Below are 23,357 nucleotides of genomic sequence, written 5' to 3'. Positions count from 1 at the left end.
TCCAAGAAAAAAAAAACGACGCATAAATTTTATCACATAATGTACAAAGTTGTGGCCTTTGCATGAGGCGATGGTCAAGCGATTAAATTTTTCTCTCTGCAACCCAGACCGGAAGTACCAATGAGCAATATTGGAGAATCATTGGAGTTTTTTTTTTTTCAGTGGAATTTTAGAAGCAGCTCGAGGACAATTTGATAATTACTGTATCGCGTGATGATGATAATCATTCGTGACTTATCATTTTGAATGATCGCGTGATTATTCTCAATTATTGCGAGTAACTATTGATTAGGTATTTAGCACTAGAGCGAGAAAGGGAAAAATATTTTTAGCTCCACAATTTTTCTAGATAAAGACTAATTGACTAATGCAAATGATTTGGATGATTAGAATTATTCTACATCAGTCGATAAATGGAATGAATAAACATGGACAGACATAATGAATTATTAAAAATATTGAGGGATAAATAAAACACCAACAATACGACTTCACTCATATTCTCTTCACCTTTATTACATTTTCCTGTTTAATGAAATATATTAGAGAATACTACGTATGTAAATTACGCATGGGCACAACATCAAGAGATTCCGCTTCTTCCCCTTTTTATTTTTAATTACATAATAATTGTTCTCATTGTTTGCACATGGGCACATCTTATCGGTGTTCTTATCACTCCAATTATTCCTCTGAGCATGACATAATAATGGAAACGCACAATTTCTCTGTCACCTGTTTATTATTTTCTTATCGTTCGTCGAGATAAATAATTTCGTGATGTTTTTGAAATTGAATATGTAAAAACGATTGGAGTAAAGTATTTATGATACTCTCCCAGTATCTAAGAGGAATAATAAACAGGTGAAATGTCATGAGAGAGAATTGACACGTTTCCTCTTGAAATTCTCTTGATTTTCGTATGGTATGCATCTGAATAAATTCGCCCACGGTTGATAAAAGATCGTCTGAATAATTAAAATGCATTACAGTTTGGTTCCTCGACTACCCACTACTTCGCTAGAATAAATAAATTGGACGTCATTATGTGACTCAATCGCGACTCGATAAATTTAGCAGCAAAAAGGTAAACAGTATCGATTTAACTGATCGATCAAATGACAAGTAATATTTTTGCATAAAAAATTTAACTACCAGCCAAGTCGATCTGTTACTCTTTACTTCTTTGTTAGAGTCATAAATTGCTGGTGAGCCAATCGTTGTGGGGATGAAGCTCGTAAAAATCGTTCACCACAATTAATCAATGATCGTTTGTGCTTAAGATTAAGACCCCATTATCCCCTATTTATCGTAAAATGTGACTTACTGATCTACAGTCATACAAAATGGGTGTATAAATATTATTCTCATCTCCGGGGGGTGTATGACGGCCATTTAGTGGTAACATCCAAAAATAATCGAAGAATTTCCCCAATAATTTATGTGAAAGACTCGTCACCTACAAATATATTCATCTTAAAAGAGTGAAGAGTCGTAAGTTTGAAAAAAGCCAGCGAAAAAATTCTGACATTGTGCTTGTGCGTTAGTAAATTCGTGCTGAAGGTAAAATAGAATCAGTTAATCTCAACTCTTCGATTATTATTGTTTAATTGAATCCAGAAAACGTACCTGAACACAAAAAAATTACATTATTTCACTCAATTTCCTCTCTCACTTACGATTATCATTTACATCGCTATTAATTATGAATCCTCGAATTATGCGTGATTAATCAATTAATACATTTTCCTATTTAAACGCAGTACAAGCCATTGAACACTCGCGGAGTCTCGATTATGACACGTTTCTTCAAATTTTATTCACCTCCATGAAAAAATTCTTGCTATTTGTTTTACCTAGTTGTTCACTCAGTCCATTAAGAGGATCTGAATAATTGATGACTGCGAAGCTTAGGTACAATTGAGTCGTCACCCAGAATAATAATCAATGCGACTGTTCAATGATACAACCTATGTATATTATATTCTCTTCCTCTAGGGGACTCATCGGTCCCATTAGTTTGGCTACATAGTATACTTCATAAAAAACAAATAAATAAAATCACACGCGTGCAAAAAATCGACAGAAAATCCCAGACTTTATGTGACCATGTATCGATATTTGTGATTTTTCCTATGAAAATTATCGATAAAAATATCAATTTGTTTCATAATTGATAAATTATCATGAATGGACTATCAATTAATTATTTTTTTTTATTGAAATGCATTTTTTATGATGCACATAAAACGAATTGCAGGGGAAATCATTTTTTTTTTAATAGAAAGTTTTGGGTTTTTCAATGGAATATTTGCACACGTGTAGTTGTGAGTCTAAGTACGCTTTGTCACGCCTTTGTTAAAATTATATTCACTTGACTCGACAAGAGTATTCCAGCTATTAGAGATATGCTTTATCATTAATATGTGCATCATCAAATGGACAGTCAGTACGCACCTCGATGACGCATTGACATTGTCATAAGATAAAACGTACAACCGATCGTCCATTCAACATTGTAAACAATATTCATTAATCACCGAGGGTCTAAAAACTTTTCAAAATAGTAAATCTCATTCTTTACAGAATCAACGTAAAAAAAAAATGTAAAAACAGACAATGATTTAAATTTCACGTAAAAGCTAATAGACAGCAATGAAAAGAGTCAAATCTCTAGAATTTCTTCTACTAAATAATTTAGTAAATGAACATTTTCCATTAATTAACGTGGAAATTAATTGTTTCTCGGAAATTTGACGAGATAGTCAGTGACCTCTGCACGTTGTAACCCAAAAAATCCATAAAAAATGAATAAAAAGGACTAAAAAAAATGGACTACACAGGATTTAAAAAACAACTGTACAAAAATGGCATTTTTATAAGTCTCAATGAAGTTAGTCTTATACATTCCTCAATGATACCCACAAGACAAAGACACAATTTTTCCTAAATTACAGATTAATCAAAAAATGACTCGACATAGAATCGACAAGATACTGCGTCTGAGCTTCAAAAGGTCCTCCCACAGATCACCAGATCCATGACAATGTCCACCTCAATTATCACCACTGGCAGTAATTAAAATTGCACGCGATTTCAGCGTACGAGTGATTATACCCGTACAGCTTACATTATTAATAATTTCTTCACTCACCAGCCATGGCAGTTATCAATTCTCCTACTCAACGTTCGGCACTTGACTCAATTAATTACTCACTCGATTGAATAGTTCCGGCAAACTCACTCCATTGCTTAAGGGTTGTCTCTTCTATGACGTACGTCGTTCATATACATGTCTCTAGAACGAGACGACCATTGGTCGTGTCTCAGAAAGCCTCGACGAAACTCGCTGGGAAGAGGCCAGTGCGTCCTGTACGCTGCTGGGTCCCCTTGTACCATCCGTCCTCACGCTTTTTGTGGACATAGATAATGTCACCAACACGCAGCTCCAGCTCGAATTCACTGTTCGGAGGATAGGGCACGATGCAACGAAAACGATTGACCCTTTCTCTGTAACATAAACAATTATTTTTCCATTTATTTTGTTCATTTATTTCCTGGGGATTTTAACTCACCTCTCGCGAGTAGCAGTCTGTTGTTTACTCTGTTTTCCCATGCCTGCGTCGAGGGAGTTGCTCTTCCTGTGGTGATTCCCAGAGACAGCGACAGCACATCCCGCCTCTCCGGACCTGTTAAAAGAGAGATCATTACCCCCTGGATCTCTCTTAGAAAATATATTAATTCTCCCCCGAAGGAGAATAAACGTGACGTCAACGACAACATGCAGTGCAATTAGAGCAAAAGCTCGTGACATGCCATTCCACGAACAATAAAATGAAATAAATGTAAAATGACTAGAAGCAGCAGGCGAATGACTAACCTCTGGACAAAGGAAACGGGCAATGCTGGCCGTTCCTTGTGCTTAACTCTTTGTGATGCTGTGACACTCCCTTGAACCGTTCCAGGATACACTCGGAGATGATTCGGTGAGACTCCTTCCTGGTTTGGTACCACCTGGAGCAATTGACTCGGACAGGATCCCGAGCTGATGCCAATTCGTTCATTACCATTTATTTTACCTATCCTCTGTTATTATTCATCGATATGTCATCTTGGATTATTGCCAGCAACGTTAGTAGTGCGTGACGAAAAAAAAAAAACCAATGCAGAACAAAGAGCAGAGGAGTCTGGGGCTAATAAGGTACAATAATTTTGCCCCAATCTCCCTGATTAACACTAACACAAATGCACGACTCAAAATGCAATGCGAATTAACGAATATTAATCACTATATAAATCGTGTAATAAAGCATAATGAAACATTAATTAGGCCAGGTCTTACCGAACGTGTACAGTATCCAGAGAAGTGACGAAATTCCCATCATCGAAGACAGGATTATCCATGGAGTAAGTGGCAGGAGGTGGGGACTTGGATTTTTTTATGTTTGTCAATCTCCTCATGAGGGACACCCCTTTCTCCTTCTTCTCTTTAGTCTGAATGAATTATCAAGGGAATTAAAATACATGTGAACGTATTAAAACCAAAAACTGATGAATATCGAGCAATGACCTTTACTTTTTCATTGGACTTGATGGAGGCAGCAGCAGCAGAGGTGTTTGGTGGTGGTGTGATGCCACCGGTGATCCTCAGGGTATTGGAGGGGCTCCTGTTGATGTCAGATGAGCTCGTGGCTGGTGTCCCTGTGGAGGGTGGAGAAAGCATCGTCTTCCCTGGAGATGCTGCAATCCCACCAGAATTACCGAAACGTTGAAATATTGACACTGATTTCAAGGACAAAGTTCTACACTCTGGCCAACCATAAAAAATTATTCCAGAGTACTGAGTAATTGAGAAATAACCGAAGTGTCCATATGTCAAATTATCACTTCGTTACGGATAAAGATAACTGAAAACTCACCGACACTAGACGTCATGACAGCACTGTGGCTTCTACCGAGAGGATTGGCCTGTTCATTTCCCCTGGAAGGGCTGTGACCCTGAGCCTGCCCATGCCAGGAAGCAGAGACAGCAGGTGAAGGGCTGACAGCCCTGGGTGGTAATTCAGGTGGTGGTAGGGATCGAGGGCTATACGACTGCTGTATAGTTCCCTTGCCCTTGGTATACGTGACAGTTCCCCTGGTGTCACCTGGACTCTGTACAGTGGTCAATGTGGCAGTCTGATGAGTACTGGTGGGAGTGACTCGACATATTCCCCTCTGGCACTTGGCAGGTGCCACATAATTTCCAGGAAAAACCCCACACTTCTGAGTTCTATTGGACGTCCCCTTGAACCAGCCATCCTGACATCTCTCAGTGACCATGTAAATTCCCCCTTTTCTCAGCTCGAGCTCGTCCCCCTTCTGAGGCTTGTAAGGATACAGGGCAATATATGCAGCTGGAAGATTGCTGGATGCTGGGAGGCTTGATGATGGCTGAGAGAGCACAAGATCACTGCTGCCACTGCGTCGATGCCTGATGTTATGTTCAGGCCCTGGAGAGGCATTAATTGGTGATGAGAATACGTCGGAGGTGGAGGTGGAGGTGTTGCTGCCACCATTGGTATCCACCGGGGGACTGAGAATCTCTGCTGAGTGTCGATGATGAGGATGCTGGTGGTGTCCACTGTTCATGGCTGTAAAACTGTGACGTTTCGCTGAGTGACGACTGCCAACAGCTGGTGGTGATGTCGCTGGGCTGATGGGACTGCTTGGCGCTGTACTGGAGCTGCTTGATGTGCTTGAACTGTTTGGTGTGTTGGGGGTTGTCGTTGTCGAGCTACCACCCGATGACACCGTTGAACTCGAGTCAGACACTGCCAGGGCACCTGTCACTGGTACACTGGGATTGCTATCCCTCGGGGTTTGCACGTTTCTCGTGTGATCCGTGGGGATCAGGGGTGTTATCTCCTCGTTTGTAGGGGTTGGGGGTGCCACTCGGGATGGCCCTGGCTGGACATTCGTCGAGAGCTTCATCAGGGCACGTGCCACGCTGTTCAACTCCACGAATGCCAGGGGAAATATTCCTATTCTGTCCAGGAGCTTTCCCTCTGCCCAGTTCTCGTCCACTCGTCTTATCACACTTATCACCTAGGGTAAATCATCGATAAGTTGATCGAAGAAGAAATAAATTGAGACGTGAAGGTTAATAATATTTGAGATTTAGGAAATTAACAGTTTACCTCTCCCTTGTTGAAGGTCAGGCATCCATCCTCCTCGTCATTAGTCATGCGAAAATCATAGAGAGCTTTGCACTGAGGCACGTGGGGAGGCAGAGGTGTCATCACCTGTACATAGGAGAGTGGAAATACCCCATGATTGGCTCCACACTCCCCAAAGTACCAATTATTATCAATCTTCTTTCTGAGAACAACGATCTCTCCTTTCTTGAAGCTTAAATCCCCAGGTACTTTGGAGATATAATCATAAATAGCCCTTCCATAAGGCTGATTGTGCAGGTGAACCTGTTTGGCGGAGGCATTGGCGTGTCTAGCAGGATCAACAGCTAAAACAATGGGTGATGGTGTGGGATTGACAGCTGGGGATACCTGATGACCACCGAAGAGCCTCTGGGGAGTGCTCAGGGTTCTCGAGTAAGGTTTGGCACTCTTGGGAGTGGCATTCCTCATCCCCTCGAGGATTCTCATCAGCAGTACATTCGGGGGCAGATCGTCCACCTTGACGTCCACCAGGACACGACACTCCGGGCATCTGAGCTCACGGTGAGTGCTCACTATCTCCTCCAGACATTTTTTGCAGAACGTGTGCTGACAGGGTAACACTTTGCTGGAGGTGTCCAGTCTCTCGAGGCAGACAGAGCACTCCAAAAGGTCATTCAACATGCACTCGTCCATCTTCCTCAAGGTTTTATTGTCGTTATCCTCTCTGGAAATTACACTACCATCTTCAAAGGCCTTAAACAAACCTCGACTTCCCTCGGGACCCGAAAAACTCTAATGGTATCCACTATTAATCAACCATCCTCGTACTCTCAGGATTATTCCAATTACTCCAATAACGCGAAAGAATTTAATTCTCAAAATTGTTGAATGTCATTCTCAGTCTGTCAAATCACAATAGTGAATGCACTATCACACAATTCACTTTCGCTACATGAGGGCGGTCGTTACACTCGTAAGAATAAGGAATTCTGTTGGCCACGAGATATGAATGACACTTGGACTCCTTGATAATTGTTGACCTCTCATTTTTTGGTACCCGAGATGATAATCCTGTGGATTTATCTTCTGTTTGTTCACCAGTGGACAGTATCACCTAGAGCAACTGAGGAACGCCTTGTTTGCTCGTGCGTGTGTCACCGATGGCAATGCACTAGACTCACTGCCAATTTATCAGTGAAAATCTTGGACACTTGGTTAATCACATATTCCAGGTACTTGTGGAGGAGTGCATCAGTCACACGTGTGAAATAACTGACGTCATTAGCCGATCTTTGCCAATGATGTTCACGTACATCATTCTCGGGGAATCAATCACGCTCCGCCATTTCCGGCCCTGTGTGATCCTTTTTTTTTTTTTAACTTTTTCTCCCACTTCTCGCGGTTGTGTTTGTGGGGTTTTAAACCTTGTAATGAACACGCATGCAGTTGCCAGGGGTTTATGGAGAGGCTGCTATTGGTGGCCCAGTGCTCGGTGGTTTACAACTGACGACAAACCTCATTAATCAATGGCCTCTTCGTCTCTCCAGGTGCACCCAACAAGGTGCACTAATTAGGGGAATGATCTAGTGCAATCGATTGTGCATCGTTAGGACGATTGGAGTATGAACATTTTTATTTGTACATTCATTGGGTTAAAATTGGTCATCAATTTTATCAATTTTATGATTACATTATTATATTATTATACTATTATATTATTATATTATTATATTATTATATAATTATATTATTGTGTGTCTTTTTGTTATTAAATTAGATTAACCAGAGCTAAAAAAAAAATCGGAATGTTGAGAGAAGTGTCGAGTTTTTTTGGTACTCAATTGCAGACAAATTTAATTTTTATAAATTAAATTTAATGTTCAACTCTTCTGTCGGCATTTCATTCTCGAGAATTTTTTTTTTGCTATTTCCCTCTATTTCGGAGGTAATTCTTTTTGGAGTAAATAAAATAGTTGGGTGTTTTCAGTGAGTGTCTCGATTTTCTGGACATTTATTTTTCTCGGAATCGACCCTTATAATTGGATTACCCGAAGAATTCAAAACAATAACATACCAATGTTGAGATAAAAGTTTTGAGTGTTTACGTTTCCTATTTGGAGGACAAATCGAATTAGGTCACAACTCTTCTATGGGTATTTAATTCTCGAGAATTTTTTTTCCTGGAATCGCTCACTCTGTTTTAGAGGTCATTCTTTTTCTCGTAAGAATATATTCGCTAGTTCTCAATGAGTGTCTCGAATTTCTTGGAATTTTTTTTCTCGGAATCGACCCTTATAATTGGATTAACTCGAGCATTCAAAAAAAAAAAAAAATACAAATATTGAGATAAAAGTTTCAAGTGTTGACAATACCTAGTTAAAGGGACACATCGAATTATGCAGTTCTTCTATCGGCCTTTAATATTCAGAAATGTTTTTTCATCGAATCCCCCAATCGAATTATTTAAAAAATAATTTTTTCTAATTGATTTTTCATAATTACTGCAATAATTGATTTGAATTAAAATCGAATCAATAATCATATTCATAATTTTTTTGAATAAAAATCAAGTGCCGCGTGAATTATCGCCGTTTGTTATAAATTTTCTGATAAATCATCAAAAAAGTTTTCATTTTTTCTCCCAAAAAAAAAATCCAACTCATTCAACGAATCAATTAATCACCCAATCAAGATGATAGAGACATGAATATTCGACCCAGTTATCAGTACTTCCGTTGAGAGCCGATATCCATAGCTGAATTGATATTGAAAATAGCCCAAGGAGTTTTCAAGATCGACTGAAATCCCTGGGCTTTGCAAACTCCAGATGGAAATCCGAAAGTTCGGGGTGAAGATAAATCGATTCGACTTGGCTTCACCTGGATATTCCACCCTTACTTCTGCCCCATCCCCTTCCAATGAAGAATTTATCACTGGACTTATCCAAATTGTTGCACCCCAAGGTTTTTATTTTTTTAGCACAACCATTCTTCCTCGTTATTTCACTTCATAGTACGTTAAAGTCGGTCAACTTCCACACCGTTAGGGTTCGAGTAATGATCCCTTCGACCGATTATTGACGTAACGTGAACGGCTCTTTTTTTTTACACTCCACTCTATATTTAGACGAATCAATTATGAACATTGCCATGATTGATTTCAGTTTTGATCTTTAAATTATTCAATTTGGTGACAATGAGACTGGAGGTATTTTTAAGTTAATTACATCAAGTGACAGGTGCTGTCGAGCGATTCGCTTCTTCAAATTTGTTCTTACAACTATTTTACCGTGACTTTTTTTATTATTTGTTTAATAAAGACTGGTGAATGTATAGTTATTCGCGAGAAGAGAGCAAACGATAATTGTATTACCCTTGTCAGAACAATGGAATCATTAATTCTGTAAAGTATCTTCAATTAAAATTATTTAAAAGTTAATGAACATGTTTTATTTCAATCCCATAATCCAACATTTGCAATTACTTTATAAGGAAAAAAAATCTGAAGATTGTGGAGAACAAATCAATTGAAATATTTTATTTATACGTTTTTATGAACCCACGAGTGGATTTTAAATTAAAAAAAAAAAACAATGGGTGAATCGAGTGGCAAAAATAAAGAGCCTAAAAGGCTTTACCCCTTGTCAGGGGGTTGAAAAAGGTACATTGATGTACAGAGGGTGGTAGGGGATGAGGAAGAGGTCTAGTTGGCTGTTGGTATCGCACATCTCTCCCTCTACACCACCAGTTTTCCCTCTTTTGAAGAAGATCAATATTACCAGCCAGTGGGTGAGAGGGTGAATCTTCCAGGGGGGATTTTGCCCGCCCCACAAAATCATATCAACTCTATAGGCAAAGCCTGTTGCTGCTGGTGAACACTTGCCACCGCGTAGTGGAAGTGAGTGCTGTTTCCCTCCTCTTCGGCGTGTTGTTCCTCGTGAAAATAAATATAAATAGACATTGTCTCCGCTTTTTTTTGCGGATATATATATTATTTTTTTTTAGTTGGGGGTGAGTCGCTGGCTGGAGTGATGTGTCGTTGTCTGCTGGGGCGAGATTATGGATAGACTGAATAATTTGACCCACGGTAGGTACACATGAGTGTTCAGACGTTTTTTCCACTTTTTTGAGGGATCGATGGATTAGGGGATGGCTTTTTTGGGGGTGAAACTTTTTTGCTGGGTTGCCAGTCGGATTAAATCGTCGGTGGATGCTGGGGCAAGATGCTAAATTATTCTCAAGGTTTTTGGAAATTTTGAGGGATTCGTTGGGGTTTATCATTTTTTTTTTGTGGGGGTGGTTTTTGGGGGATTTTGAGGATTAGGATTTTTATATTTTTGATTATTTCCCTGGGGCTTTCAGAAATATTGAGTGTTGGTGGTCAAGCTGTGGAGACTCGTGTGATAATTTTAGAAATTCCATCGTTTCTGTTTTTACTATTTTAATGAACCATTAAAGAACCGAAAAATCCGAGGAATTGTCATAATTTTCGATTTTTCTAAAATTGTTTCTCATAATTAAATTGAAATATCAAGTGTTTAATTGTTACGAGTATATTTACTAGGCTGTAATTTTTCCCTCTGTATTTACCAGGGGTAGCACGAGTTATTAGAGAAATAAAATAATTGAGAGAAGTGAAGGATTTTTCCATCAAAGTAAAACAGAACGAGCATTAATTCACTGAGACCTCAGAAAACTTTTCTCATACCGAGTTATGCAAGTCGATTATTTAGTTAATTTTAATCACTCGATCTTGAATAAGTTTAATTAATACAGACTCCGAAAACTCAGAAAACTCATCATTTCCCTTTTCAACATTAAAATGAAGGAAATTAAATGAAATTAAATATATTATTATTATTATTATTATTATTATTATTATTGTTATTATTATTATTATTATTATTGGCATTCCATTGAAAATTGATGAGAATTGAAATAATTCAAAGGAAAGTGGAGGATAAAAAAAATAGAATAGACAAAACATTGGGAATTTGCTGCTCTCCGGTTGAGGCTTTTCCCAATTTGATCTCAACACGTTTCAGGCACAAATGCAACATCAAATTCAGGTCAGAACTGTGTCAACTCCAGTGGTCCAGTGGATAAATTGCTGTTAGCACCATCCCTGTCGTCAGTTAATGAAGACCTGAGATGGATATTTCCTCTCCACACGTACGGCTTCGCCTGCCTCTTCTTCGTCCTCAGCTTCTACACCCTCTTCTCGATTCTGAACCTGAGGTAATCCATGAATTATTCCTCTCTTCAATTATTTAGGATGTTATTCCCGTATCTTTGTAGATCTCTCATCTCCAGTCGACCATTTATGTCGACCATCAACATCTTTCTGTGTTTGCTCGGTGCCTCAAGGTCTGGCTGCCTCTTCATAGATCCTTACAATCTCCAAGAGGTAAATAATCCTCTTCATTATTTTTCCACATTCTTCTGGGAGTCGTAAAGTGCATCATCACTCTCGACTTTAGTCGGATTATCTCTTGATGCTGGAGGGATGAAACTCGTGTCATTTCGTTTTTAACTTTTAATGAAAAATTTTATGAGAGGACTTCGCGGTTTCATGGACTTTATATACTGTTTAATATTTTTAAGGCAGGACATGCCATTCTTCGCGGCTAATGCAGAGTTTTTATGATAATTGCAATAATCATTGTTAAATTATGAATAAATTTTGAGGAATATAAAAAATTCTTTGCAATTGTATTTTGCACACATTTTTTTATGAGTCAACAATTTTTCCGGTGGCACCGAATTATTTTTCCTGGAATTCTCTTCAACATTTTGGTCTCACCACTGATGAAAAAATAGATAAAAATAGAAAAATGAAATGAATTGAAAAATTGAAAATTGAAGAAATCCGTTGCGTGTCTCGAACGAACGAAAGAATTTTGAAAAATCGTTTGAAGTCAAAAATATTGAATGTCAATCGATCAGGATGACGGATAATCGTAAAAAATCGTCGACTCGTCGAGTTTCTCAATGATTGAAGCACTGATTCATCGCGATTATTTACCGGAAAACAAGCGAGATATAGAGCGGAAAAGCAGGATTGAATCCTAATTGCAAATTTCGTTTTTCGCAGACAATGCCGAAGATAATAGGCTCAATACTGTGGGACATCGGTTTTCCTTGTGTGACCTCGGCTTTCTGCCTCATCCAACTTGCCTTCCTCCAGCTGACCCAGGTAGGGAATTCAAAAGGCAAAACCAAAACCCCAGAGATTATCAATCCCTAATTTATTATTTCAATATTACCCCACCCACAGTCCACAAAGGTCTGCTCTAAAAAAAAAAACTTTTTGGAACGAGAAAGTCCTCGCAATTAATGAATTTTTTTTTTCATCAAACTCTTCGTTAGTTCTCCACCAGGTGACCTAATTAGCCGATTGGCAAATTTTCAGCTTAAATTCGGGCCAGAGAAAATCCAGAAGGAGTCTTGTCTGAGTCTCATCATAACTTGTCATTTTTCCTGCGTCATAGCCAGTGATATTGCCCTGGCATTTCACAACCACTTCGTAACAAAGTACATCGTTCAAACAATATTCCTCACCTGGAGTATACTCCTGTACCTGACATTCCTCCATGCTGGCTACAAGATCATGCACCTCCTGAAAGCATTGCCGAATAATTTACTGACTCGTGACAATTCACTGGCTAATCAGAAAGGAATTATGCAGTTGGCGATGCTCGCACCTTACAATAATTTAGCTACTTCAGTTGCTGCGGCCTTGGTGCCAACTTTGCTCAATCCTAAATACAAGAATGATGACAATGATCCCGTTAATCCTGAAGAAAGTCAAAAAGGTTTGTGACAATTGTTCTTTATGTTCTTTATTCTTAACAGGGATGCAAGAGAACCAGAAAAAAGGGGAGTCAGACCAGTGGAAATCAAGATTTATCTCGGAAACTATCGACTCAAGGAGGAAATGTTTAAATATTTTTTTGCAGCTGATTAAATTTTCGACAGAAAAGATTTTTTCATATTTTCTAGTAAAACCAATGGTTATGAAGATAAATCGATAGTGCGTAATTGCCTGTCAAAAAATTTTTGTTACAAATTTATTTGATGAATGGGATGAATACAGAAAATTGGAATAAACTGGAAAATTATTTCGGTGAAGAGAAACATTTCGGGAATAGTGTCAATAATTTGAATTCGGTGCACGTCGAAATGAATCAGTGAAAATTGCGAAGCGGTATTATTATCTATTGAACAGAAAATTATAATTGTCTCTCGAAGGTTTTTCCGATTCCTTTCAGTCCTCGAGAAAATTTTTATTATTTATTTTTCCCTGGAGATCTCCTTTTATCTCTACATAAGACCTTATTTCCGGGGGTCTGTTCGATAAAAGGAAAGAAGAAGTGAATCACATTCCTTCTTGTCTCAAGAATCTCCGGATTTACGACAATCCCAGGCAACCTGGAGAAAGATTGTCCCAAGAATGCGTCCACGTATGAAAATATTTCACAGAAATCCCCAGTGAATTCGCTACACAATTCCATTTTATTTCCATTTTATCTCCATCGCACTTCCTGTTTATTCAATAAAAAATATTCCAACAAATAAAATTCCATGAAAAAAATAATTTTACTGACCTTTTCCCGACATATTCTCTATTTTCCATAATAATCCAGTAAAATTTCCCCAGTATAAAATATAATAAATGCTAAAAAAATGATAGGCATGCCATCAGTTCTGGAGGAGTGGCGAGAATCTCCGGAGGAGGTGCCCCGGAAATCCGAGGTACCAGCGACGTCGACGGTGCCGGAGGTGTACGTCAGACCGCCGACACCAACTCCAGCAGCTGTCAATCTACCGATAATAATGGTATCGAGTCCAAGCAGACGAAGTTCAATCGCCAGCAGTCGCAGGGGCAGTGATGCCTCGAAGGGTTCCCGAAGAGGTTCCGATTGCAGCGTGAGATTTGCTAATGATAACGTATCCCAGGGGGAGGGAAGCAGCAGACCAATAACACCAGAGGGAATCCACAGACGTCACTCGGACATGCCAACGCCGACTGGAAGTAACAAGGATCTCCGGAGGTGCTCGGACGTCACCCACGAGAAGAACAGAAGCTCTCAGTTCGCTACCAAACTGAGGAGGAACTCTGATTTTGGGAATAGAACTCCCAAGAGGATGATCTCCACCGAGGGACCTAGACTGCCGAAGGTTCTGGATGTCAGTCCTGTTGGTGAGTAGAAAAACGGAAATAATAGCAATAACTGCGGGACATGATAACAATATTTATTATTTAATCCTCCAGGATCCCGAAGAAATTCTGATATCAGTGGTCTAGCTGCTGTGAAGACACCGGAATCCCGGAGGAATTCCGACGTGTCGTACCGCCGTAATTCCGAGTTCTCTGGCATAACTCCACTAGTGATAAATCGTCGGTGCAGTGACGTGAGCATCAGAACCCTCGACAAGAGTCCCACCCACTTCCAAACGACAATCCCAAAAATGGAGATCACCGAGAAATCAGAGTCTGACTCTGATCATCCGGATTGCAACGAGAAAGCTGCACTAATGGCGATTGATGGGGCTGAGGACAAGCCTGAGGAGGGAAAGCACAGGAAGAAGAGCTTATCCTGGAAGAATGTCGAGGTGCTCAAGGGTGAGGAAGATATCACCGCTGCCAGCACTCTTCTCCCTGAGGGGGAGAGAGTAGCTAGTGATTTTACACTACATGCCATCCTCAATCACATTGCTTATGTCAATCGTGCTAAATCTGATGTACCACTTCATATACCGGAAGCCAGCACCGCAGCTGCCAGGAAGTCCCAGATTAAAAGAGTTCTTAATGTCACTTATGCTACGGCTGTACTGGGGATTATTCTGTGCTGCGCTGATATCGGAAGGATCTTCGGTCCTTATGGTAATTATTATTTAATTATTTAAACACTCATACGTTAAATTATTTTATACGATAATTATTTGGCGAAACCGTTTTTTTTTTTTATTTTTGCTGTTTTCTCATAGCATTTCATTCATTATATTTCATTTCGATTTCATATAAATAATCAATAGATAAATAATTAATGTTGCAGGTCTTCTCGGTGAAATTTCGAGGTACGGAAAATCGTCTGGTCCAGTGGAATACCTCAAACCGTGGCCCTGGCTCGTTTACCAAACAATTTGTCGTGCACTGGAACTGATGATGGGCTGTGCAATGGCGAGTTTAACGAAACAGCCATCAGTGAGCCCTAGACACCAGTACTTCAATAATTACCGCAGCTACAGCGCTGGTTTGAAGCCCCAGCCCTTCATCTAAATCACCGAGGCAATATTTCTCCCAGGGAAATCGACTGAACCCACCTCACGACAAATTCAATCAATTATACCAGGTTCTCATTGATTTCCACGTTGAGTTATGCCTCGAATTCTGTAGGGAAGTGACTAAACTAATTACACTGCTATTTGCTAGGGCCGAAGAGAAGATGAAAATTTTGTACGATTTATGTCTCTATTCTTGAAAAATTGTTCACGTTGTAATAATTCATTGAAAAATCATTGTGGATCTAGTATGGATTTTTAATTGTTGGAGTATCGTGTTAGTCATCTTCGAGGAAATTATTTAAATTATTTAAATAATTTACCTGGCATTTCCCTTCTGTGCATATTGAAAGATAAATCTTATTGAAGATAAATTTTATTGAAATGTTAATAATCTCATCTGGTATGATAGATTGTTAATTAATCTGGATAAAATACTTCGATACTCGGCGCTTCACTACAGAATAGAAGAGGCACGTGATTTTTATGGTAAATATCTATCGACGATCGCAATAACAATCTTTAAACTTGGGAACATCAATCGCTGTGAGAATTAACGTTTCTAATAACGATGTGTGAACGTTGAGAGAGAGAATTCATCTGAAATTCTGTGGAATCGATATTTTCGAAATTCTAAAGACATGAATTGTGTTCAGGTGTAGGAAAAAGTTGAGACAAACTCAACTGCAATTATATCATTAATGGAGATAACTCATGCAGTGACTTCAATGATTCCGAATCACGTGTATTTTATTTTGTTGAAATTTCAGGGATGAGAGTTTAAACAATTACCATTGTTGTGTAACAAATTCTGGTAGGTCAGTAAATCTACTCTTTCCTGAGAAATTAAAAAAAAAATATACACGTAATTTTTGAGTTTCGGAAACGCGAAGCAATCGAATTTTTTTCAATCATCAATACCTCAGAATGTACTGAATAGAATTTGAAATATTTTGGATCGTTTTGAAGTGCCTTAATCGCGCTGAAAAATGAAATGCATTGCATTAAATTCTTATGGTTATTTCGGGAGATATTGAAGATGTGTAAAAATTTTGCCGCTCCACCGATTCACTGGATAAGTACATCACACATGCGCGTCGAACTGAAAAAATATCTATTTTAATCGAAATCCATATTTTTCGATTTTGGTTTATTTTTCTACTCCCCATCAACAAATCGAGTTAATTTTCTTTCATTCATAAGGAAAGGGTCATTACTAGACTGTAAATACAGCATATTACTGGACTCTAATATTTTGTATTAGAGATTTTGAATTCATGTAAGGATACGTGTCTTAATCGTGCCCCCAGGTAGATAAGAAACGATTTGCACGGCAAATCTATCCTTTCCAAGTGCCCTACTCTTCAATGTTCAAAGTAATATATAAAAAATGAGGAAAAAAAGAATAAAAAAACATTTTAATACTCGAGATTAATAGTTAAATCGTTTTCAATTGAGGTATAGAATTTAATCAAATGAGAATGTGTCGCAATGTTGTGATTCTACATGTGATAAGCATCTCGATGTCTAGATTAGGTGAATCCTACGGGTCTTTTCATGAAATTTATGAATGCGTGACTTCGACGATGGAAATACAATGTTGAAGTGACAAAAACCCATTTTATCACTTTTCCACTGAATTGTTCTGAAGTTGAATCACGAGTACAAAATGCGATAAATCCTGAATGCGTTGGTATGCCATGAAAAATGCAAACTCAAACCAAAACTAGGATAAATTACTCATATAGATTTCAAAATCATATGATAAATGTTTGATGTGCCAAAAACATAGAAAATCACTAAAAAAAAAAAATATTCGTGTTACCTATTTTAAATGTTTACGAGAATTAAAGACAAAAATGAAAATCTAAAGAAATTAATCAATTAATTATCGTAAAAGTGAGAGTATACTAGTTCCAGGGAGCTTCTGACACTGAGATACCGTTATTTATATACAAAAAAAGATTGCACAATAATGTTAAAGAATCCTAGAGAAGGATTGCACAATAATCGAGGAAATCTAGGAAGAAAATACCAGAATTCAGTGCTCAATTCGCCGAATATGAAATTATCGAGATATAATTGCGTAATTAACGAGGACGAGTACTGAATTATTTCGAAATAATGGAAATAATAGTAATAACTTCGGAATTAACTGTCATTGGACGTATCAATTTTTTATATTATTTATTTGTAGAATCGTCTGTAGGCGAGACTATTAGAAGAAATTGAGACAGCCATAAAGGAAAAATTAATAGAACCGAAAAATACCGGTGAGAAGTAATTTTTCATTTATCATTAATTAAATGTTATGTAAATAGTCTGATATCAAATTATGGATCAATATACTCATGTTTCTAGTTTTCCCGAGCTTTGGGAACTCAATAAAGCTGTGAAAATTAAGGGACAGATGATTCATTCGCAAGATAATAATTTGATGATTTGTTTTTTCAATTGCTTCTTTATTTATATTTCACGATTTTCATCCTAACTAATCGTAATTAAATAATTCGATTGAACGTTGCTGGGCTCTCTCTGATGATTGACAATTGTTGGATGACATAATTTTGGTGCCACCTGTGCACGAAGATTATTTTGCAGCCGAGTGGTGCAAGATAGTGGGATAAATATGAATGCCATCCAGATTTTTTAAAATAACTCTGGCTCCGACGAGTTCAGATGGGAAAAGAGATTACCATTCAATTCGTTCAAGAAATTTGAAAATTCTCACGAATAAAAAAATGTAGAGAAATAGATAATTGGGGAATTGATAATTGGAATTTTTCAAAGTGCTAGTATTAGGGTATCCAATCTGGATGGTTTTCAAATAAATTCATTTCCAACTATTTCACTCACTGATTTCAACTCGTTTGGATACATAAATATTCCACTTTTATCGTAGACAATCCCCATAAAAAGGCACCAAACGAGATTATCTCGGTTTCATTCTCATAATCCTGTGTTTTTATTCACTGAGGTTCCATTGAAATAAATCCCCGAGACGATTAATCATCCCTTCAGAATCATACATAAGAAAACAATCCCCTAAGTCCCATTAATCTTGATAATAAATCAAAAATATTATAAATTATATGAAGGGCCATCTGTCGCTGATGGCCAGGGTTGTACCAATTGAGAAAATAGATTTCACGTTAGGCTTGAGTTTGGAAAGTCGAAGTAATCAATCTCTGGCTCTGGAGATTTCGATGAGGAAACTGTTGGCTGAAGCTTCTGACTCATTTTGGCAGTTGATGGCAGAACTTCTGAAGTTCTAAAATATATAAATAAAATGGAAAATATTTCATCATTGAAAAATCACTCAATCGACTAGGAATTGCTACAATTTTCAAAATTTAAACTGTTGGATTGTGATTACCGAGAAGTTAAAGTGTTGGTCCTTGCAGTATTGAGCATTGGTCTTGGCACTTTTCGCTGACCATTCTCCCTCTGAACCATCTCCAATAGACTATAACTTGGTAACCAGCACTGTAAATCCAAAAAGCAAATGATTAAAAATAAAAATTCATAGCTGCAATGAAAATATCCAATGAAAAAAATCACCTTATCCTTAACAGCAGTAGCCACAACATTTCTCTTAGGCTCTTGATCATAAGCCTGACTCTTGCACCCAAAATGTTCACAACTCTCATGAACAAACTGCCTCTTATCCCTATTCATGCTGTCAAACGAGTAGCTCCTGCTCTTGTGCTTGCTGGTCTTGGCAAGCTGTACGAGCTCACTGAGTTTCTCATGAATTATCTGACAAAAATGTGGATCCTTCTTGGCCCATGCCTTCATGTGCTCGCTGTACCTGGGCATGAGTTTTCCACTGAGATCAGGATTGACAATCTGCAGTCCCAACGCCAATTTTCTATTCCTCTCTATCAACGCACACTCGTCATTACAAGGCAGTGTTTTCAATTGATTCTGCTTCTTAGCCCCCTGTCCAAAGACCTCTTCAAGATCCACCGAGTGTCCCAGCTGCATGTCAGCCATTTTGCTCGCTAAAATACCACTAGCAATTCTTTGATACTCCTTGGAGTTCTCAGCGCAAACCCTAGTAGTTGTTCTGTGTCCACAGGTGCAGGTTACCTTGACATTTTCCTTGCAAGGAGTATCAGGACACTTGCCCTCGTGACAATTGGCAGCACATGGATGACCACACATTTCTCTGGGCGTTGTGCAGGGCTGAACACATACTTGTCCCCCTTTTTCACATGACCCAGGATGACACAGAGTGATGCACTTGTGCCTTCCACAGGATATGGGCTTGCCACATGGCAGTCCACATGACATCTCATTCAAATGACAGGGAACAGCTTTCCTCAGCTCATGTTTACCATAGCACCATTTTTGAGTTAATACAGTACAGGGTGGACAGATGGACTCGCTGTGGCAGTTGTGAAGCACCTCGTGACCACAAGGATGCTGTCTAGAACAGGGACGTGTGCAGGTGGGTCTTCTGGTACCGCATGGCACTGGAGGATAAACCACTGCTGTTCCACACTCGCAGAAGAGTTCCTCAAAGCTACTTCTGTAACAGGGATGACATCTACCCTTGTGACAGGTGAGCTCACACTTGTGACGACCACAGCTCAGGGTCTTGGAACACGGCAGTGGACAGACGTGCTCGATATCGATGCAGCAGTGCTGATTGCACTTGTGTTTACCACACGATCGTTTCTTCGTGCATTTTTTCTCGCAACGAGCGTCATCCGCTTTGGTTTTTAAATCGCTGCAGGGAATCTCTCGGTCCATATTGCCACACCGACATTTCACCCACGTCGAGAGAGAACAGGGGGGGCAGGTGTCAGGATGACACGGAGAGGTGCATATATGGGGATTACTTGGCTGTCCACAGCGAAGGGGTTTGGAGCAGATTTTTGAACATGTTGGCACTGGTGAGAGGCAGGAGGTGCGTGGTGCTGTCAAGGGTGTTTGACCGCAGCAGCAGTGAGTGACAAGATCAGGCTTCAAGGGACAGGGACCGCAGGCATCAGGATGACACTTCTCCTTGCACTGATGATTACCACACTCCAGCATCTTTCCACAGCTCTCCTCACAGCAAAAAACACCTGGTGTACCCTTGACACACTCGACCTCTCTCTTCACTTTACCACAGTAGCATACCTGGTGAACCTTCCTCTGGCAATCTCCACAAGGCTCATGATGACACTTCCTTTCGCACTGATGCACACCGCAATTGAGAAATTTTCCACAGATCTCCTCACAAGTCACCAGAACATCAGAGCTGCATTTGAGACTCTGGGAGGTTCTCCCACATCCGCAGCACCTCGTCACCGTGGCAGTGCACGAGGGACAGCTCCCAGGATGACACAGCAACGTGCACTTGTGCACACATCCATTCTTCGCTCTGACTCTTCCACAGACCTCTCCACAGGAGTGAGCCACATCTCTCCTGTTCCACTCAGGATCCCTCGTTTTTCCACAGAAGCAGTAATAATCCACAGGTGAAATTAAATTCATATTCTGACAAGCGGGACATCGCCAGCCGCTCTCACTCTGAGAGGATTCCGCCCACTTCTTGATGCACTTGAGATGCAAAACATGATAGCAATTACTGCATGCCCAGATACCGTCATTCTGCCTGATATAATCACAACAGACGAGACACTCCAGTTGTCCCCTGTTGAGTTGATCTGTCAGCCTCTCCTTCTGGCTCTTGGCATCATCCAATTCACTCCTCTTGGCGTTCCTCTTGACACTCGATACGTGACTCTTCCTCCAGTTCTTGTCCTCCCCCTCTGGATTCTTCCTCTCCTCTTTCTTCTCGGGATAGCTCCTGTATCCATTGAACTCCTGATAGTTCTTTCGTTTATCCTTCCTGGATGATGGCTTGTCCTCGTAATAATCATTTTTGTGTCGGCGCCTGGCTGCTCTGGGTGCAGACGTATCATCGGTATCGTTTCCCTGGGGTCGACGATAGCTCTCATCCCTGGGGTCCTCGCTGTATTCCTTGTACTTCTGTCTAGCCTTAGAGGTCTTTTGATTGTCATTCTCCGCGGGCCCTCGGGTGGGCTGATCGGGTTGCGGGAACTGTTGATTAAATTGCTGATTGAATTGCTGATACCGATCGCTTGTGAATCTCCCGTGACTCCTAGGTCTTCTGCTGTTGTAAGCACCTCTCGGGGGCTCTTTCCCCTGAGAGTTGTTTGTCAACTCGTCCTCAGGATTTGAGGGGTAGTTCTGGTAGTTCTGATCCTGGTAATCGGTATTCGAATAGAATGTGGAGTTCTGCCGTCGGTTTTTTTCCACTCGGTTGTAGCTCCTGGGGTAATCGTCTTGCTGTCGTGGGTACTGATTATTTCGTTTCGATCGATTTCGATTTCTGTTGTCGGGAAAAAAAATCTTTGAGGGCTCAGGGGCTGGACCAGAGGGTACGAACTCATCAGCACCCGCGTGGAGGGTTGATTGAGATACTAGGGAATTCGAAGGATTTTGAGAACGTTCTGGGGGTTGACGGGTGTTTTCGAAAAAGGGGGGATAGCCGTTTGTTTGGGGAAATGGGGTTGGATTGTGGTTGTAGTAATGGGTTTGGGTTGTCTGCGGATGCACGAAGTAGTTATTTGGGTCCTCGTGGGACCCACCCTGGTAGGAGCCGTCCCAGGTGGCCATCCTGGCCCGGTGGTGGTGCTCTGGGCGGTCCAAGGGTGATGATGGCTTTACGGTTTTCACGGGTTTTGATTTACTGCAAACCAAAATTCCTTCATTCATTCCAGGAATTGTACAAATGTCGAAGTCATACAAAACACTTCTTTCTTCTCATTAAATTGAGAAGTTCGTTATTTAGAACACGAATTAAGAGTTTCAAGAGTGGTTTATAAATAATAAAAAGATTCGGGTGTTAAAGTACGGGTTTTAATATTTTTTTCTGCGAGCAGAATGATGACGATATTTAATTATTTCGTCGTTGCAATTATGCGGTGATAATAGACGATTAGGTAGGAAAGATGGGACAAGCGAAAAAAGAATTTTCATGTTTCAATTATCTGAATATTCTGTAAAATTGAGGGTTGCAATTTTTCTGTACATAATCTAAATGATCTGAACACATTGCGTGACAAAACGCAATTCTAACATAAAATTTGATAACCTAATGCTAAATGAGTGTCAATTGAGAATTCTGTCAATCAACTTCTGGAAATAATCTCAGAGAAGGAAAAACGGTCAAGGGACTTGATTATCCTGGATTTCCCTCTCAATTACTTGAATTCCTGAAAATGTCTCGAAAACCATTTCACTGATAGAAATTCCCAGAGAAAAATATCACGAGGAATTTCCGTCAATAATACAATGACAGATGCTAAAAACGGTATTCTAATAATTTAGATCGTGCCAGGGTATTTTATTTCATTTTATTGCATTTCGAAGGAGAGAAAGGAGGACATAACCTGACCACCCTCAATAAAATTGCAACTACCTCCCAGGCTCTCACAAATTTTTCAAAATCATTTCTCCAAGAACGCCTAACAAAATAATATCAACGCAAAAAGTAAGAACAAATAAATGAAACATCTGAACCTCATGAATTCCTAAAAAAAATTCATGAAACTTCATGAAAAAATCCAAAGTACTCACCAACTCAGTCCGAAGATTTATCGAGAACTGCGGCAATTCCTCGAATCACCATATGACATCTGAAAATGGCGTCACTGTCAGTCTCCAGTCCTCACTCAACTGCATAAACACACACACCAAGAAATCCACGAAAAACCCCTCCAAAAATCACTGTGACACTCACGCAAGAACCTCCCCACACTTTCCCCAACTGTTTTCCACCGAAACCGTTCCAAAAAATCAATAAAAAGCCTCGACATTCGTGAGTGAATCCTCCAAAAGACTCCTTCACTCCGAAGAAAGGTTATCTTCCACCTCTTCCACAACGTAAAGAAAA

The 23,357-nt window shown here is 39.6% G+C and overlaps 3 protein-coding genes across 6 annotated transcripts; 1 reads left to right on the top strand and 2 right to left on the bottom strand.

The window, feature by feature from the left end:
• Window positions 1-756: 756 nt before the first annotated feature.
• On the bottom strand, window positions 757-7,889 carry POSH (Plenty of SH3s). Of its 3 annotated transcripts, none has more exons than XM_011299450.1 (7): window positions 6,180-7,889; window positions 4,920-6,087; window positions 4,571-4,740; window positions 4,343-4,494; window positions 3,881-4,045; window positions 3,576-3,689; window positions 757-3,510 (listed from the first exon to the last, which is right to left on the bottom strand). In XM_011299450.1, exons 1-7 carry the CDS (start codon window positions 6,849-6,851, stop codon window positions 3,327-3,329), a joined length of 2,625 nt encoding a protein of 874 aa, XP_011297752.1. In that variant the 5' UTR covers window positions 6,852-7,889; the 3' UTR covers window positions 757-3,326. The 3 variants fall into 3 exon arrangements, with proteins under 3 accessions (XP_011297752.1, XP_011297753.1, XP_011297754.1); XM_011299451.1 differs by having other exon boundaries at window positions 4,577-4,740; XM_011299452.1 differs by lacking the exon at window positions 3,881-4,045.
• Window positions 7,890-9,990: 2,101 nt separating this feature from the next.
• On the top strand, window positions 9,991-17,891 carry LOC105263317 (uncharacterized). 2 transcript variants are annotated; one of them, XM_011299449.1, is made up of 9 exons: window positions 9,991-10,055; window positions 10,163-10,244; window positions 11,203-11,395; window positions 11,456-11,564; window positions 12,252-12,353; window positions 12,570-12,972; window positions 13,851-14,360; window positions 14,433-15,044; window positions 15,217-17,891. In XM_011299449.1, exons 2-9 carry the CDS (start codon window positions 10,217-10,219, stop codon window positions 15,438-15,440), a joined length of 2,181 nt encoding a protein of 726 aa, XP_011297751.1. In that variant the 5' UTR covers window positions 9,991-10,055; window positions 10,163-10,216; the 3' UTR covers window positions 15,441-17,891. The 2 variants fall into 2 exon arrangements, with proteins under 2 accessions (XP_011297751.1, XP_011297750.1); XM_011299448.1 differs by lacking the exon at window positions 9,991-10,055 and having other exon boundaries at window positions 10,058-10,244.
• A 492-nt stretch (window positions 17,892-18,383) lies between these two features.
• Window positions 18,384-23,128, bottom strand: LOC105263316 (nuclear transcription factor, X-box binding stc). Its single transcript, XM_011299447.1, has 4 exons — window positions 23,042-23,128; window positions 19,004-22,151; window positions 18,819-18,928; window positions 18,384-18,713 (listed from the first exon to the last, which is right to left on the bottom strand). The coding sequence occupies exons 2-4, from the start codon at window positions 22,076-22,078 to the stop codon at window positions 18,590-18,592; spliced, it is 3,309 nt and encodes a 1,102-aa protein (XP_011297749.1). The 5' UTR covers window positions 22,079-22,151; window positions 23,042-23,128; the 3' UTR covers window positions 18,384-18,589.
• Between the last annotated feature and the right edge of the window lie 229 nt (window positions 23,129-23,357).

The sequence above is a fragment of the Fopius arisanus genome, unplaced genomic scaffold (genome assembly GCF_000806365.1).
Source record: "Fopius arisanus strain USDA-PBARC FA_bdor unplaced genomic scaffold, ASM80636v1 scaffold00014, whole genome shotgun sequence".
In the NCBI taxonomy this organism is placed as follows: Eukaryota; Metazoa; Arthropoda; class Insecta; order Hymenoptera; family Braconidae; genus Fopius; species Fopius arisanus.
This window is presented reverse-complemented; position numbering and strand designations above follow the sequence as displayed.